Here is a 17,578-nt window from a genome sequence, read left to right on the forward strand (position 1 = left end):
AAAAAAAAAAACAATCCAGTGAGCGTCAGTTCTCCAGTTGAAAATATCTTTTTGATGCCATAAGTATGAAGCAAGTGGCCAAAGTGCTTTGAGCTGATAGGAAGGCGAAAGTTACTTGGAAACCCACTTATTATGGCCAAATATTCAAAAGAGAATCTCTGAATGCCCATCAAACCCTGAAGCAGATGGGCTACACCAGCGGACGATTACACTCGGTACTACTACTGTAAGCTAAGAACTGAAAACAGGGTGGCGTTTGCACAGACTCACCAACATTGGAAGCTAAATGGAAAAATGTTACCTGTTGTGATTCAACGTGCTGATGGCAGGGTCAAAATTTAGCATACACAACATGAAATCATGGATCCAACCTGCCTTCTGTTGAAGGTTCAGGCTACCAGTGGTGGTGTACTGGTGTGGGGGATATTTTCTTGGCACACTTAGCCCCTTATTACAAAGGAATATTATTTAAACACTGCACCCTACTCTACCATGTCCATCTCTTTATGACCACATTGTGCCCGTCTTCTGATGATTCCTTACAGCAGAAAAATGCACAAAACTCAAAATCGCCTCAAACTGGTTTCTTGAACATGACAATGAGTTCACTGTACTTACAATCACCAGATCTCAACCCAAAAGAGCACCTTTGGGATGCGTGATGCCATCATGTCAATATGGATCAAAATCTGAGATGAAAGTTACCTTTTTGAATATATACCAAGAAAAATTAAATCGTTTTTTAAGGACAAAGGGGCTCCAACCAGTGCTTGCAACATGTACATAATAATGTGGTAAAAGTAAATGTTTACAGGCACGTTGATCTAAGTTTTGCTGCTTATCTGAGTCTTGTGTAGTTTAAGGTGCACTCAGTGAAAAGAAACCTCAAATTCTCACATTCAAGCCTGGTTGCATAAATGATTCACAAACAGTGCAAAATAATTTGAGGGTAATGGGTCGATTGTTGAACTTTGGGCAGAGCCTACACTTGGTATTTCCTTCTGCTTTCCCATACTAAGCTAAGCTAAATACTTCCAGACATTAGCTCTACCTCTAGACCCAAGAAATAAGGGACTATAAAATGGCACTGGTCTTCTAGTGCAACATACTTCCCAAAATGTTGCCCTTAAACCTTTGCTGTTGCATAGCAGGCGTTGTGCAGTCTCAGAGATAAAAGCTAACACCGTTTTTCTGAGAACGCTGAGAACAGTTTGACAAAAGCCCCCTGCATCTGAATAAAGTGTAAGGTTATCAGCTTGCATGTTACCGGTTCCAGTGTGACTTTTTCTCTGTGTGCATATTTTCACATGTCACTCCCTGAAGGCATGTTGCTGTCAACCATGGGAACTTGTGTATCTAACTGTAAGTCCACAGTCCTGCTCTGTCAGAAATAGGCCGGGTTGGGTTAGAAAATGTTTCATAAGCTTAGACTGACCTCCTTCTTCTCTGTTTCTCCCTCTCTGCCACCCCTCACAGCCCTCCCAGTTTCTCTATCTTCTTCTCACCTAAACATTAAAACAGTCAATGCCAAAATAGTATCGTATACTTTCACCATATGCACCCCAACATCTAAAAAACCTACTTTTCATAGCGATTTCATTTCACTGCTGCATATTCAAAGTTCTTCCTCTCTTTCTTCATTTTTAATCTCTCACAAAAGTCTCCGTTCTCATTAATATTTCCTGCATTCTGTTTTCTGATAGCTTTGTACTCCACGAATAATAGTCTTCCTACTAAACTGACTGAGGGAGGTGACTGAAATACTTGAATTTATATGACACTACAGTATGTTCTTGTAAAAGTCTGCACGTTGGTGTGCGAAGGTGCGTGTGCGTCTGTGTGTCTTTACACAGATGTCTGCGAGAGTCTCTATCCATGCGTGCAGTTGCCAGTCTGGATATCCATTTGCATGTGTGTGTGTGTGTGTGTGTGTGTGTGTGTGTGTGTGTGACTATGTGAGCATGTAATTGCATGCATGTGTCTCCGTGTTTGTCTCCATCTACCATTTGACTGCCATCTGAATCTGTGGCACGTATAGCAGGAGAGCTACGAAGCAGCAGAGAGACAGACAGGCGGAAAAGAGAAAGGGAAAAGTGTACTTATGTGTGTGTGTGTGTGTGTGTGTGTGTGTGTGTGTGTTGTCTTTTGTGTCGGGTGGGGGGTGGGTGAGGAGACAAGAAGAGAGAGAGAGAGAAGGAGAGACAGAGAGAGAGAGACAGAGAGAGAGAGGAGAAGAGAGACAGAGAGAGAGACAGAGGAGCATGAGAGAGTAAGACAAATAGAGATACAGAGAGAGAGAGAGAGAGACAGAGAGAGAGGAGAGGTGAAGGTGGTGGGGAGTTGGTGTGGGGGGGCATCAGCATACAGAGGCAGTCTGTGGTCTTCCAAGCAGCAGCAGAAGCAGCAGCAGTAAAAATAGGGGAGAGGAAAAACAACGATGGTTTGAAAGATTAAATTCCTGTTGGAATAGGAAGTGCAGAGAGAGGGAAGGGCAGATACTGAGGCAGGCAGTGGGGCTGCTGGGTAAAGGTACTGGTTTTGGCTTTAGTGCAGATATTTTTAAAGGAAAATTCCACTATAAAATACTCACACAGCCCCATCTAGCATGCTGGATGCATGTTACAAAATGTAATTGCACTTAGTCCTTTGCGAGCACGGCTTAGAAACCCTTATTCGGACTGAAATTCCAGTGATTTTTTTTTCCATGCAATTTTTACACAATTTAAAGTCTTTTAGTGTTTACTTTCCCCAAACAGCCAATGAACAGAGCTTATATATGTCTACCCTGAGCGTATAGAGGAGAGGCCTTTCAGCCTCAGCTTGAACTCTTTTATTTATTGTGAAGTGATACGACTCTGGGTGGGGTAAAACATTATTACGCAACTTAAAACGCTCAAATTTCACAGTGAATGAATTTGCATTTATTCATGCCCGCTCATGTTGCGGCAGTGGCAGTTAATTTTGGAGCTTGTCACATAAAAATTCAATTCATACGTCACCGAAGAAAACAAGACCACAAACTTTTCCATTTTTTTGTTAACTAAGCATACCACATTTAAACCTGTGTCATGTTTATTTGTTTATCTGTATAATCTAATTCAATAATTCAAGTGGTCTAAGAAGCAACTAGCCTTGCCTGTCTCCTCTGGGATTTCAAGTTCTCTTTCTTTCTTTGTTTTCAAACCTGCAGCAGGTGAGCAGTACAAAAAATTATTAAAAGCAAAACCTCAGCAGTGACTTGTTTTTAGCGCAGAGGAAGCATGTGCATGTTTGTCTGTGAAGGGTCTCCGAGAGGAGAGGGGGGAGCTGCAGGAGGAGGGCTGTCTGTCACGTTCTCCATTATTTATTCATTCATTTATTTACTGCCTTTTCCTATATTTATGTGACAGTATCTAAATGAGAGACACATTTTAAAAAAGGACAACATCTTTGTATGTCTGTGAAGGGAGAAGTCAATTGTAGATGAAAAGCTGCGATAGCATAATTCAATAACACAACTTTCTCTCTTTTTTGGTCTTATTTGATTACTGGCGCTCTTTTTTAGCTTGTCACGGGTCATTTATGTCGACATGTTGCGGAAATCGAGTAGAAAGTGTTTTTTTTTTCTGGAATCCTTTGACCAATTTCAGAGGCCTGCAAGTCTTATCTAGTTATTTACTAAAGTAAAAAAAAAAAAGGAGATAAAAACACACTTTCTGTTCTGTAAATCATCTGAAACCTCAGTCTTGTGCTACGTACATCTATTTCATTCATAAATAACACACTGATGACAGAAATCTGTTGAAAGGTTCAACAAACTGCTTAAATAAGCACCACTACATGGGTAACATAAGGTTTAACTTACCTTCATCTAGTTTAATAGTTAATAGAGTCCCTGAAATGTCGACGGTGTTCTTACGTCTTCTCGTTATTTGCAACAATGGGTTGGATTCGTGACTTAAATTGATATCGCACAAGAAAATCTTTTTTTTTTCCTGCATTAACTCACAAAGAAAAAGCCTGTTCTGACAAAAGAAAACGGTGGGGAGGGGGGAGGAAGGAAGTGATTGCTAAGTGTTGGAAGGAGTCCCATATCTCTCTTAGAAGCCAATGAGCTCTGATAGAGAAATTCCAACAAACCGACTGATTGGCACCGCAAAGGATGCCATTCAATTAGAAATGAACATGTGAATGGAATGCTTCTGAGAGGGATCTGGAGTGATGAAAAATACAGGTTTGGCATGATTGAGCTCAAACCTGTTTGGGGCTTGCACGTGTGTGTATGTGTGTGTGTGCAATCTCCCTGATAGGATAGGGGCTTCGTTAGGGTAATTACAGCTTTGCTATGTAAATAAGCCTGTCATAGAGGAGAAAGACACACCCACCTCTTTTTCAGACCCAATTAACCTAACTCCCCTGGAGTTTACATACCTAGCGCTCTCCAGAACACACACGCGTATACACACAGATAAAATCCATTCCAACACTACTGCATGCACACTTGTCTACACTTATGTTAAGGGCGAATATAGTTATCGGCGAAGTCTTCCGTGCTCCAAACTTTTCCATTTCACACAGAGCCAGTCCTAGACACCAGGCAACGCAGTATGTGCGTGCGTAAACTTGAGAGCATTTGTGTGTATTCGATCCTGGGCGAAGCAGTAGACTACAGCTAGCCAGGTGATATCTGTATGCATAAGGCATCACCCCAGGCTAACTGGCTGCTGGAGCTGTGGTGAGCAGCATCTATCATCTCAGGCCGCTGATGAATGTCTGTCCTGAATGGCTCTGTGGCGTAGTGAGGGGAGCAGAAAGAGAGAGCACAATATGACTCATGGTGGAAGGAGAAAGGAGGGAGGTGAGGGCTGGTGGTGGTGGGGAAGGGGGGGACAAGGTGGAAAGATGAGGGAGAAGGGCAGAGGGGGAGGAAAAAGGGGAGGAAGACAAAGACGAGGAAAGAGTGGGAGCGATGAAGAACAAAAAGGCAAAAAACACAAAGACAGAGGGAGAAGAAAGTGAAAATGCTCAGTGAGACTGCACAAGAATGTAGAGATGCAGATGCATCGGGGGGGGGGGGAGTAGAGGAAGTGGCAGAAGAAGGTGAGGGGCGAGGAAGACGCGGAAGGAAGAAGAAGCAGAAGAAGGAACAGAAATAGGAGATGGAATGGAAGGAGGGTGGAGAAGCATGAACAGGAAGAAGTGAAATGGAGGAAGAACAGGAAGGGGGGAGGAGAATGCGAGAGAGACAGAGATAGAGATGAAGGATGTGGGTGCATGGGGAAGAACAGAGGGAGATAGTGGCAAGAAGGCATTAAAGTGGGTCAGAGGAGAGCAGGATGATGTGGAAGAGAAGGAAAGACAGAGAGGAAGATAAAGAGAGAAAGAGAGCATGTTGGGAGAAGCAAGAAAGTGATGGAGAAAGGATGGAGTGGAAAGAAAGGGAGGATAATGGTAGTTCAGATGACAGCAAACCCAATAATGCACCAAATAAAGATTGACATATGTTGTATGGTGCGTGGACTAAATGCAAAAACACATAAATGAACCCATAATCTCTGCCAAACAGAAGAAAACTTGTCAAACCTGAAAAAAAAGTTGTTAAATACAGCTGATCCGTAACAGTAACTGTTTTTATGACATTTCAGCTGCGATGTGATCGGACAATTTATATTTACCATTTTCTGTAAAACATTACACACCATTGTTGATGCAAGATGTAACATCAGCTTGGTTCCAAATCACCCTGATTTCATTTCATCCAATATTGAATAAAATTATCATATATAGAGGGAAAGCACGACGACAAAAGCCCAACAGCCTTATCTGCATTTGAAACGGAGAGACAGACACACAATACACAGTGACGCTGCTTGTGTTTATTCTCTGCAAAAGAGGAAGAGCCAGTGTTCCCGGGGATCATTGGGTTCTTGGATCAATATTGGTGCTATGATGAGACAGTGATGGAGTTTGTGGTCTAGAGCTTAAAAGATACCTACACCATCACTTTCTCACTTTCCCCTTCTCTCTCAGAGTTCGTCAGCACTCAGCTGGCTGAATTTGAAAATGCATATTGTTCTTCCTCTTTCGGCTCTCTGTCCACACTTTGACACCCTTCTTTTATAAAGTCATTACCAGAGTAGAAGAATCTGAAAACAACATCTCATTTCAAAGTAGTAGTGCTGAGCAATACAAACTTCGCTATTGATCCGAGTACTGCCAATACCAATACTGATACCGGTACCGATATTTTTAACCTGTTAAGGTAGCTTATGTAGGGGAAAGCAATGTGCTGCGATTCACGAGATGAATCGTCATCAATTTACTTGATTCGGGACACATTTTAATGACCACTGTGATTTACGTGTTCTACAATAATTAGTTAAAACAACAAAAAACACCTTTTAGTTTTTCTTGTATTTTGAAACTGTTTCTTTTTTGGAGACCTGGAATGTAAATGTTGTTCTGTTGTTTAACAGTGCAATAGGTCATAAATCATATTTGGATGCGACAATTATTTAACACAATTCAGTGGGCTACACGCTGAACGTAGTATCGATCCTATCATACTAGTATCTGATACCAATACCAGCGTTGGTATCAGTAGTGTCGATATTTGGAATGATCTGCCCAACTCTAGGAGAAGGAAACTTTTTGAAGACCTTCCCGTGTTTGCACATGAAAGCAGTCTTTAGCTGCTTTATTGCAAACATTACACTGCATGCAAATATGAAACCATTAAGCTTAAGACAAATAGCAGTCCACAGCTAAGTGCCCAGTCATATTTGAGTGATTTTAAATAGGCTGCAAATAAATGTATTCTTATTGTCAGGGTATACTGTATGTCCCTTGGAAAAATCCCAACACTCTTATGTCTGTTGCATCACTCAGTGTTTCTTTGTTGCTATGTTACATTCACTAGTTCACCGAGGAAAAATGTTTTGGTCCTCCATAAAAATGATGCTCCTCGCTAGTGTTTTTTATCTGTTGTTCCTCTGTTCTTTCATATAATGTCTGCTCATCATGAGGTACATGCTCATGTAGAAAAAAAGGCTTACCACACATACAGAAATATTTCTCTCTCTCTCCCACCCTTTTCTCTCTCTCTCTCTCTAACTCTCACGCACACAGAAATTCGTGCGCCTGCCTCCGCGCATACACACTGCGCCGTGCGCGCAGGCGTGCACGCCCGCAGACAGTCAGCTGTGTCCTTCCCACAGCTAGTAGCACGAAAACAGAACACACTGCCTGTCCCTGCCTTACACACATATACACACACAGACCCATGTGCACACACAAACTCTGAAACAGCCCTCTACACACTCTTAAAGGGACATGACACAAACTAACGCATTACATATCAAGCGCCAGCCCCGTACCTGGATAATCAATTATTTTTTATTAGTATTAATATTATATTAAATTGAAACGAAGCTTGTGTGTCTACAAGCATAAAACAAATATAACTCGGAGCTAGTGAACAGTGATAATTCCTTAATGCTCTCATCCCTGTGTCTTCATAAGATGGTCACTTTTTAATTATTTTATTTTTACTGTATAAACTATAAGCATGTTGATACAAGATCACAGAGATGATCACATTTTACAGTGTGTAGAAAATGTTTCATTAGTGAAATAATAAGAGTCCTTCGAAATTGAGACAACATGTGTTGCCCCAAATATTCTTTGAATATATAAGAAACTTTTTTTTGGCCTTATGATAAGGTTTGTGAATAAAGAGAGATAAAACTGGAAAAAGACTAAACAGATTAGGATAATTTTATCATCTGTATATACAGTGGGTGTATTTGTCTGCTAGTGACGCTAAAACTACTTCTTTATCTTCCAGAACACATAAAATTGATAATATTTTATACCTCGGGACACTTTAGACACACAATGAGTGAATTATGTGCTTTAAGCAGCTGACCGTACTGATTGCACAACAAAACAAAATTAAAAAGATTAAATTATAGCAGAATAAGAGTTTTCTTCAATTACTTGTGTTCCTACTCCTCCTCCTTTAAGGGCCGTTGAGGTCAGAGAACACTAGTTTGGGAGGCAATAGAGAAGTATTGCATGGAAAATAAAATACAATAAAATAAAAACACTAAAGGCTTCTGATTTTCACTTATATGTCAGCATGATAGCATCGATGAGTGGTGTACGCCGACTGTCCGAAGGCTCAGCAGTCAAAGGTAATAACAGATATCTTTTTCTGTGCGCACAGGACTGGGGTGTCTGGTTGCCCTATACGGTGTCACTGCATGACTGGTGCTATGACTGGCCACAGGGGTAATTTAGAGGTACACAGGTCAACAAGGGTGGGTATTTGGGACTATCAAGCCCCCATCTGCTGTGGCAAAATGAAGCCCTGAATCTTTAGCAGGATACATATTGACATATAATTGCTTAGAAAATGTTTCAAAACACCAAAAGCATTCAATCTGAATAATCTTGTGTTGTATATGAACTCACATGTAATGTAAGGCCTGAATTTGAAGGCCATCAAAAAGAACTTGAACTTCAGCGAAGTCGACAAAAACTGAGTCACTGTGCCTTTAAGAAGCCCCCACCGTCTCGCAACAGGGGGGGCGTGAGCTGAATCCAGGAACAGCGATTGAAAAAAAAAAAAAAAACGCTCCACCAGCGGACTGTTTCAAGTTCCCCCCGGCTGAAACCCTGCCTGATTTGTGGGCAATGTTGGAGATGTAGAAAAAAAGGAAACCGGAGCAAAGAGAGCGCAAGGGAGAGATAGGGAGACAACACTAACTAGGTAGCTATGGAGATAGTAGGTTTTCCTGGTAGCTTTCTTTGACAGGTGTCGAGTGGGATAAAATAAAGTATCAGAACAGCCTCCAAGATGTACGGCAAAGGAAAAGGAGCTGTTGTCCCCTCCGATAGCCAAGCAAGAGAAAAGTAAGTACAATATTGCACTGTCACAACTGAAATCCAGCAAAGAAGTGTGCTAAGGTGGCTCAACTTGCTAACTGATGTGGAGCAGTTCAGTCACTCCAGCAGAGTCACGCATGTTACTGTAGCTCTTTTCTAAAATTTACCGGCTACTTCAAGTGAAAGCTGTGCTACTTTATTCTTCGTGTTTGCCACTTTGTTTGTACTCGTGCCTCTACCTTTCTTCTTATGCATCCTCCCAACTACAGGCATGGCTGCTAAGTTAGCCCAAGTGGCTAGCTGCACTGCCAATTTCACTCTTGTCTTTCTTGTTTTCTCTCAAGTACAAAAAAAGGAAAAAGAGAGAGAAGCGGCAGTTTGAGCAACTAAAGTTGCTCCACTTTTACCTGCAGGGAGTGTTTTCTGCGCGTGCTTCCAGCGATAATGTCTGAACGTGCACTCGGGAGCATTAATGGGGATCCCACGTCCATCTCTTTGCCCCTCGCCCCACAGTGTGAGGAACAATGCATTTGGAGCGACGCCGTGCATTGTAGCTAGCATGCTTTGTGTCGCCTCGCTGAAGCAGCAGGTATAAATAGAATACAGCTGTTTGGGGCTTTGTTACAAACTAGCAGCGGAACGTGCTCGAGAATTGTTCCAGAAACCCAGACTGGTTACATTGTAGCGATGCCCGTGTTCGGCCAGCGAACAGCCGCTTGCGGTCTCCGCGTAAAGGGGAGCTGCGCCTCCTCTTTAACTTTTGTGGCCCGTGGAGATTTTCTGCAGTCATCCCGAGTTGTGCGAAGCGCCGGCGGGGACAAAGTGCTCACAAAAATGCCGCCGCTTTTTTTTTTTTAAACCGTAGCAGTTCCACATGGGCCTTTTATAGTGGTTGGTTTTTGTTTTGTTGGGAAACTTAGATGGCGTTAGCTGTAGCCCTCCAATCCCTTTGTCTGTGTGCCTCTGCCTCGGTGCCTTGTTGTTCGCTCTGAAGATACGTGCCGCACGTTTAGCAACACTCCTGTGAGCTTCGGAGCTTTCGCGTTAGTCTCAAAAAGCTTTGTAAAAACCCCATGTGCACTGGTTCCGAAATAGAAGACACGCTTCTCTGCAGTGAACTTCCTTTCCTAAAAGTCACAGCTAGCAAAGCGCATTGGGACATTTATTAAGATTCGTTAAACTTTGGTTAGATTTAACAGTTTGGGAGTGTTGTGCTTTGCAAATGGTCCACAGTGGGGTCGGATTCACTACGGTTAAATATCCTGCTGAAGAAAAAGGAAGAGGGAAGAGCTTTCACACAGGTCAATGCTTATCGATTCGTCCTTAGAGCGGATGAGTTGGACACATCAGCTCTGACTTGCCGGACCGGTCTGAGCTGAAGTGGGACCAAATTGTGAGACTCGTGTGCATGTTTGCATGAAGATCAGCAGGCGCCACGTTACCCCACACCTTCTATTCTGTCATTTGTGAAGCCATCTGCTTTATTCTTTTCCTCTGTGCGTGGCTTTTACACCTCTTTTCTCCATCTGCCTCCCAACTCTCACTTCCCCATCCACTGCTGCTCCTCAGTCTCTTCATCCCTCACTTCAGTGTTGAATTATTGAGACAGACTGAAGCAGCTGCTCTCAGCTTTGCGTCAGAGTTGAGAGAGACAGAAGAGAAAGAAGGAGACAGAAGAGAGGGAGATATGGTGGGCAGGCTCATCCATGTTTAAAGAGGGGGTTTTGTCGGGAGCCTCAGGCAGGATGTCAGGTGTGCCGACCGTGTACATCAGGGAGATTTCTCTCTCTCTGTGGAAGTGAGTTTATGCACGCGCAGATGTCCCATCTTTAAATGTATAAGAGCGTAGTGGGCAGGGAGGTCAAAGGGCACCTCACATGAAGTGGAAGAAGGAAGAAAATTTTTCTTAAAGCAGGAGAGAGAATACCAACCAAGTAGCGTACGAGTCAAGCTATGTGGAGGCCACACAACCTTAACAATTGGCAGAAAAAGGGTTGCTTCAGTTTTTTAACCTCCCCTGATGAATATAATATCACACACTGCTACTTGACTGCTTCTCTAATCTCCTGTACCACCTGCTGTTCCCTCCACTGTAATACTGGGCATGTTCCCGTTTTTGTTCCAGTCAAAGCCATTTTTTCGTCTCTCCCTTCACTCCACCAACCGCTAGTGGCTCCTCACCTTAAACTTCTCTTTCTTTTTCTATGTCCAAGCTTCTGAGCTTTAATAATGCAGTAGGCCAGGTGCACACACAAGCCGCCCCTTCTTGCAGCCCACATACAAAAAACCCCACACACATACACACCACACATAAAAAATTCATTGAAGGCCTCTTGGGGGGCATCTGCATCGTGAACCTCCCATCCCCAGACGTAACACCAAGTCCTTACCCGTTTCCTTCCAGTCAAAACTCCTGTGTAAGGATGCACATGTATTGAGGAAGCCTGTAAGCCTGCAGTGTGCAGGGACATGCAGACAGTATCAATATTTGAAGCACTTGCTGTATCCTAAAGCTTCCTGTGAGCTTTTGCCAGGCATTTCAAAAATATTTAAAACTGGTTTTAAATCCAAGGAATCTGCGGGTGTTGAGGTGCAGAGGTAGAAAGCTCTGTGATGCATAGCATGTGTGTGTGCGTTGTAGGTGCTTGTGTGTGGCTCAATGCTAGACTGACCTGCAAGTGGCAGTGACTTACACTCTACACCAGCGGTCACAGAGAGCTCTGTGACCTACAAATTGCTAGGAGCCTCAGAAAGTGGTCAGATTCCCCTGGCTAAAGTGGTCAAGTGTTCGCGTGTGTTTGTGTTTCAGCAGAAGTGCAGCCTTTAGCCTCATAAGAGCATTGGTTATTTGTACAACAACTAATCTGCCATGCTGTCTGTTTTGAATTAAGTGGTTGCACTCGGGATGGTTTCTTCCTTTTGAAATATCAGTGCACTATGAGAGATTTATTTATCATGGAATATAATAAAAAATATGAATTCTTCTGCGAAGAAGTCAAGGCCAGTTGTGCTTTGTTTGTTTGTTCATCGATATGTCTGCCTGTTCATTTATGTGCTCTTATCTCTGTGACTATCTGCAACAGGGAAACACCCTCAGTTATTTATTACCTTCCAAGCAGGTCAGCCCACTGTACATACGCAGAGAAAGCAGCACTTTGAAACTGTTATCTCTTTCCGCATGAAGTGCAGGACTACTAATGATACATGTTCAACCTGGACTGACCCATTGATAGTTTAGCCTTATGTAACACATGTGTCATTATTGCTGACTGAAAACCGTGTCTGCAGCTGGGATGTGTGTTTACAAAGAAACTTTCAGTTTCTGTTCTCTCTTGGTCTCGCACTCTTAACTTTTAAGACAAGTTGGGTAGTTGCAAAATGTTTCTTTTATTGAAATTCCCGCCTAGACAGATCACTTAAATCTATTCAAAGTAGCAACCAATAGGAATGTACCAGTTTATTGTCGGCTAATGTTACTGCCATTGGTTAGACTCCATTTATAGTTTTCTGTATCTGGGATCCAGGTTTATTAGTTACAAACACAATTTGAGCTCATTCAAAATCGGTTGAAAACTTTATGATTAATACGCAGATCTTTGCTTACCTGACACAAAGGGTACAGTGGAAAATTACAAAAACAAATCGGTTTCCACTACTGTCTAAATTATTTCAATCATTAGTTATGGCCCAGAATGTCCAACTTGTTGCAGCGCTAGTATACAGTGCATATTATATTATTAAGCTCAGGTCAAGCGGACAGAAGGTTGTGCACCTCATGTCGACCCACTTGAATGCCAACGACGCATAGCGGCATGCAGGACTTTAAGGTGGCTTACAGTCTCTATAGGCTTATACATACATTGTGTGAGCAGTCTTGGAAGTTTGCAGGTTTTGAGTCCAACAATGTTGGTGAACGGGTGTATTGATGGTTATATACATGTGTATATATGTATGAAATATATGAATGAGACTCAGAGCTGGTCATGGATGATGATGAATTTGCCACCTTCAGTTTGATATCTTGTGTTAAATCATACACATACTGTGTTCTGCTTAACTTTTAAGAAACATGCATTAAAATCCGCTCACTAAATGTCTTCTGCCTGTTTTCTCTCGTGAAGGACAAGGTTTGAGCATGTAGGGACTAACATCACTGCTGTTACTGTCTATTTGCCTATTCATATCTTTCACAGACTACATTTGCATACTAACAATGCATATTTTAAACATTTGCATACCATTTGTAGTAAGTACAGGTCAGTCACAGATCATATCTCTTAACGTAACCCATGGCAGTTTTTTTTCCATTTCTGTTATTAAGCCTTGAACCTCACAGAGAATTTGTTCATTGCTTTACTATCTGGACGTTTATTTTAAGCGCATTTATTTAATTTTTTTTCCTTCAGTACAGGTTATTAGTTTAAAGAACAATGCTCTACATGATTGTGTTTATAGCCTGGGATGATTTGCAAAACATACTCCTAAAAGAGACAAGAATAAGGAAACAAGTGCAGTTTAACATCCCCATAGCTAACACTGGATAATTCTGAATACTAGCACAATGGCAGTTGAACCAACTTCATACTTTTATTGAGCTTCTAAACATTTTTTTGAAATCAAGTTGGATGATTTTGATATTTAGAATGGAAAAACTAAATGTAAACAGGGTTGTAAAAACCTACAGTTTTCCGAGGGATGTCCACGAGGGCAGTCGCATGCCCTGGAACAGGACTGGGGCGAGGCCCTGTGTCATCTCCAGACACAAGCAGCTGGAGGCAACTGCTAGTGATCCTTCCACAGGTTCACCTAAGGAAGTCTTGTTACAGCAAGTAATTCTTTTACTTTTAAGTAAGAACAGTAATCTGGGGGTTTGACAAAACATGTACTGGAGCTCAAGTTAGTTGCTTCAAGCTATTTCTAGAAGTCCTTGCTTAAACCTTTTTTGCATGTCTGTCTGCAGCGTCAGAAAGCAGGTGAGACACTTGCACACATTTAGACATGAAGTACAGGCAGCTGTGCTACATGTAAATTTATAGTAAATAGTTGGACAGGATCAGTTAGCAAATATTTGTTACTTCACTTAAAACAGGTGAGCTGTCACATAAAATTGACCTTTATCCCAATGACAGAAATTTGGAGTTAATTGTTATACTTGTTTTGACTGTTAATCTAAAGATTTCAGATTGACTTCAATTAAAAAAACAAACAAATTTCATAAAAATAATATTATGTTGATGGAGTGAAGTTTAAAACAAGCCAGCACTTGACTAATGTACAGCATGCACTCATCAGCTTTATTGATTGGTTAATAGAAAATCAGAAAACTGTGATATAAACCCACCATAACTATCCCCGAATCACAGGGTCGCGCCATCAGGCGTCCTGATTAGTCAGAATAAATTTTACATTTACCAGATTGTGACCAAGAGATGACGCGTCAAGCCTAAACATTTGAGAACATTTGACAAATGATTTCTGAGCCTCCAGTCAATGGTCCTAATAATAGTGGTGGATTAATTTTCTTTTTATAGACACACCCCAAGGTTTAATCTTAGTCCATATGCACTTCAGGACCACAGCTATGCACAAACCTAAGGGTAATTTGAGTATTTGCAACCTCGGCGGTTATTAAACTGTCTTTATCTATTTTATTTTCATTGCATGCTGATAGAACTTCCTCTTTAGCATCTTCTTAAGAGACTTAAATGCATTAAATGTGTTTTAATAGATATTTCATCTTATGAAGAAGTAACTTTGGAAACGAAGACAGAATTGGAAAAAAAAAAGCTGTCAGTGGTTGAAAACAAACTGAACAACATCCTAATTATCTCAAAATCATGTGTCATTGATCAGTTCATCGACTAATGATAGGGACTATGACACTAAGCTACTGTCCTTCTCATTAGGACCTTATTGGGCTGTCAGAGGACTGTCTGCTCTGGGCACACGGGGCACTGTCATATCCACACTGCTGGTCGATTGATGGTCCATTAACAGCCTATTAAACATGACTAAGTGAAGGAGTTAGGAGTACAATGTTGGGCCAATGGGGGTTTCCCACTCCACAGCATGGATGTCTGTCTGTTAATAGACCCTGGTGGATTGCCATTTTCAAGTGTTGCTGGCCTGTTATAATAGCAGCGATTTTGAAAAGTTTGACAAGAGCTTTTAAAATATTGTTGGAACGATTGGGAATGCCTGTCATGTGCAGCTATTTCTGCTGGTATGTGGTGCTTTGAATAGAAGCGTATTCTTCAAAGAGTCTGAATGTCTTTAGGTTTTGTTGTGATTAAAGGAGTTTGGATAATTAGGCTTAATAAAATGCACAGAAGCAGTAAAGTATAGCAAACTATACAGACCACCTGGAGTCCCAGAACGTTTAAGTGAGATTTATGGTCTAGGAGAACAGAGGCGCTGTAGAGCTTCAGTCACAGGAGCTTTTGTTTTTCTTCAGTGACTTTACAGCCATCCCGAAATAAAGTGAAGATAACAATACGGAGGAGCTCCAAGTCTCCGGAACTTTGAGCTCAAGGAACTAATGTCCAGGAAGTGTTTAAGGAACTGAAGGTTCATTTTGCCCCTTTTGTTTTTACTGTAGTGTAAAGACCCATAAAGACGAATCAAATTAATCACCAAGTGAGGAGGTGATGAGGTTATGACAAAATGTCCAGATGCTTTAGCAAGGCCATATGCATTACTTTAAAAAAAAATCACTACTATATGGAAAAAGTTTTATTATTTATTTAATAATTAAAATAAATCCCAATCCCAGTCAAATCCACCTAAGTTAAATTGTAAATGTACAGCAGTGTTATGAGTATGCATGTATGCATAGTATGGAGTGTAATACTGGGATATTTACTTGTATTAATAGAACTATTCACTGTAATGAAAAGAACTATAATAACACAAGCAAAATCTTAGGTTGGTCATTGTAAGTCCAGTCTTCTGTTGCTGCATGATGTTATAGGTTAGCCTGATGGCTGAACGTTTGAACCTTTGTCTGAACTTTCAGAAAGTACTTCCTGTTTAGCCCTAACAGTATCTGACTGACATTTAGTTAACCCAACTTCTCTGTTGATTGAGGAAAGTTCTAAATGACTTCACCCTCCCTGACTCTTTTTATTTTTCCCACTCTTGCCACTTCCTGTTAATAGTTTGTTCCTTCTTCACAGTTGAACAGTCGTTGATCTGTTGATACATAATCTTCATTCTTTTTGTCTAATTTGTTAAAAATGCAAGACGAAGACAGAGGAGTTTGACATTAATTTTGAAAAATATCACTAATTTTTCTTTTTCTTTTACATTTCAGGTTGGCGTTATATGTGTACGAATACCTGCTACATGTGGGAGCACAGAAATCAGCACAGACCTTCCTGTCTGAGGTAAGACGGCAGCCATGACATCGACTTTTTTATGCTGTACCGAGCCCGGTCGGTTTAGAAATGCCTTCATTCTTTGCATCTTTCCTGAAAATCACCCTTATAGTTTAACCTTACCAACTCCTGTTCAAGTACATGCTACCAGAAACATTGGCCTTGGTTACTAATGAATGGAAAACGGCTTCCTGCATTACCAAGCTTTACACGATAGATCCCTCCTGTAGCTCGTGTTATAGCAGCTTGTACCCTCTCAGGCATACATCGTCAGTGCAAACATGCTAAACATGATTACAGGGTGCAAGGTGTTGCATAAATTTTTCATAAGGAAATCCTATAACGTTACACCGGATCATGCTCACTGTCCAACCAGGGGATCTTAGTGAACCGGTGAAGTAATGTTATTTCTAGCCGTTTATAGGCAGTGTATTGTAAACTGCATTGTCTCAAGTCTGCTGACAGCCCATTTGGGTGTAAGGAAGTAAATTAATAAGCTATACTCTAGATGATGATTGTACTTTACATTCAAAAAGAGGAACAGTAGAGGGCTAATAGAAGAAAGATAGTCGGGAAGAGGGTGATGCACAGAGCCAGAAGGATGCCGATCTTCACATTCGATACCAGTGACAGTTTGAGACTAACTGATTATGTGTTCTTAACCTCGGACCTGCAGACATAATCCTCCCTCTCTAGTGGCCATAAGTGACCTCTTTTTCTTCTGGCTTCCTTTTCCTTTCCCTTTTTCTTTTCCTTCTCTCAGATTCGATGGGAGAAGAATATTACATTAGGGGAGCCCCCCGGATTCCTCCATTCATGGTGGTGGTAAGCGATCTATTCAGTTGTTCTATTATTAGAGCCTTTTTGCTTTTTATTCTTGTTTATTTCGAGTGAGTGTGTGGATTTTTACTTGCGTAAACACATTTTTACAGTGTGCATCTTAAACTGTGTATCCCCCCTCCAATAAAGCACTACTGTTATGTGAACAAACAGCTGTAATCCAGGTTTGAGAATAATAAACTCAAGACATAAATCAGTACATGTAACCATTCAAAAGTTAAGGTGCTTGGAAAATGCCACTTTTTAATTTAATTAAGGGTACTTGCCCATATTCATGATTTAAAGTGACTCTCAGAGGTGGGAGGTCTGACAGAGTCTCACCCTTGGGGTTGACCAGACTCACCGAGGGCGTGACCCCCTCCCTTCCTGTCTTCTCGCCTCTCCCCTCCTCCAGCTCTCCAACCTTCACCCCCGATTCTGAAACAATAGATCCAGATGGTTAGGGAATGGACCCCCCCCCTTCCCCCTCCTCACCTCCCCCTCCTCACCCTCTC

General features: G+C 41.5%; 1 protein-coding gene across 4 annotated transcripts in view; it reads left to right on the top strand.

Moving 5' to 3' along the window:
- zgc:110158 (uncharacterized protein LOC553590 homolog) overlaps positions 1–17,578 on the top strand; it is a 53,805-nt gene that overhangs the window by 8,549 nt on the left and 27,678 nt on the right. For 2 of the 4 annotated variants that reach the window (XM_042222600.1, XM_042222599.1), the window contains exons 2-3: positions 16,181–16,253; positions 17,008–17,069. In XM_042222600.1, the coding sequence (XP_042078534.1) occupies positions 16,181–16,253; positions 17,008–17,069 (135 nt within the window). Of the gene's footprint in view, positions 1–7,391; positions 8,896–16,180; positions 16,254–17,007; positions 17,070–17,578 lie in introns of those variants that run through there. The other 2 variants (XM_005934348.3, XM_005934351.3) reach the window with 2 other exon arrangements.

The sequence above is a fragment of the Haplochromis burtoni genome, unplaced genomic scaffold (genome assembly GCF_018398535.1).
Source record: "Haplochromis burtoni strain Fernald_Lab_line unplaced genomic scaffold, NCSU_Asbu1 Contig_89, whole genome shotgun sequence".
Classification (NCBI taxonomy): domain Eukaryota; kingdom Metazoa; phylum Chordata; class Actinopteri; order Cichliformes; family Cichlidae; genus Haplochromis; species Haplochromis burtoni.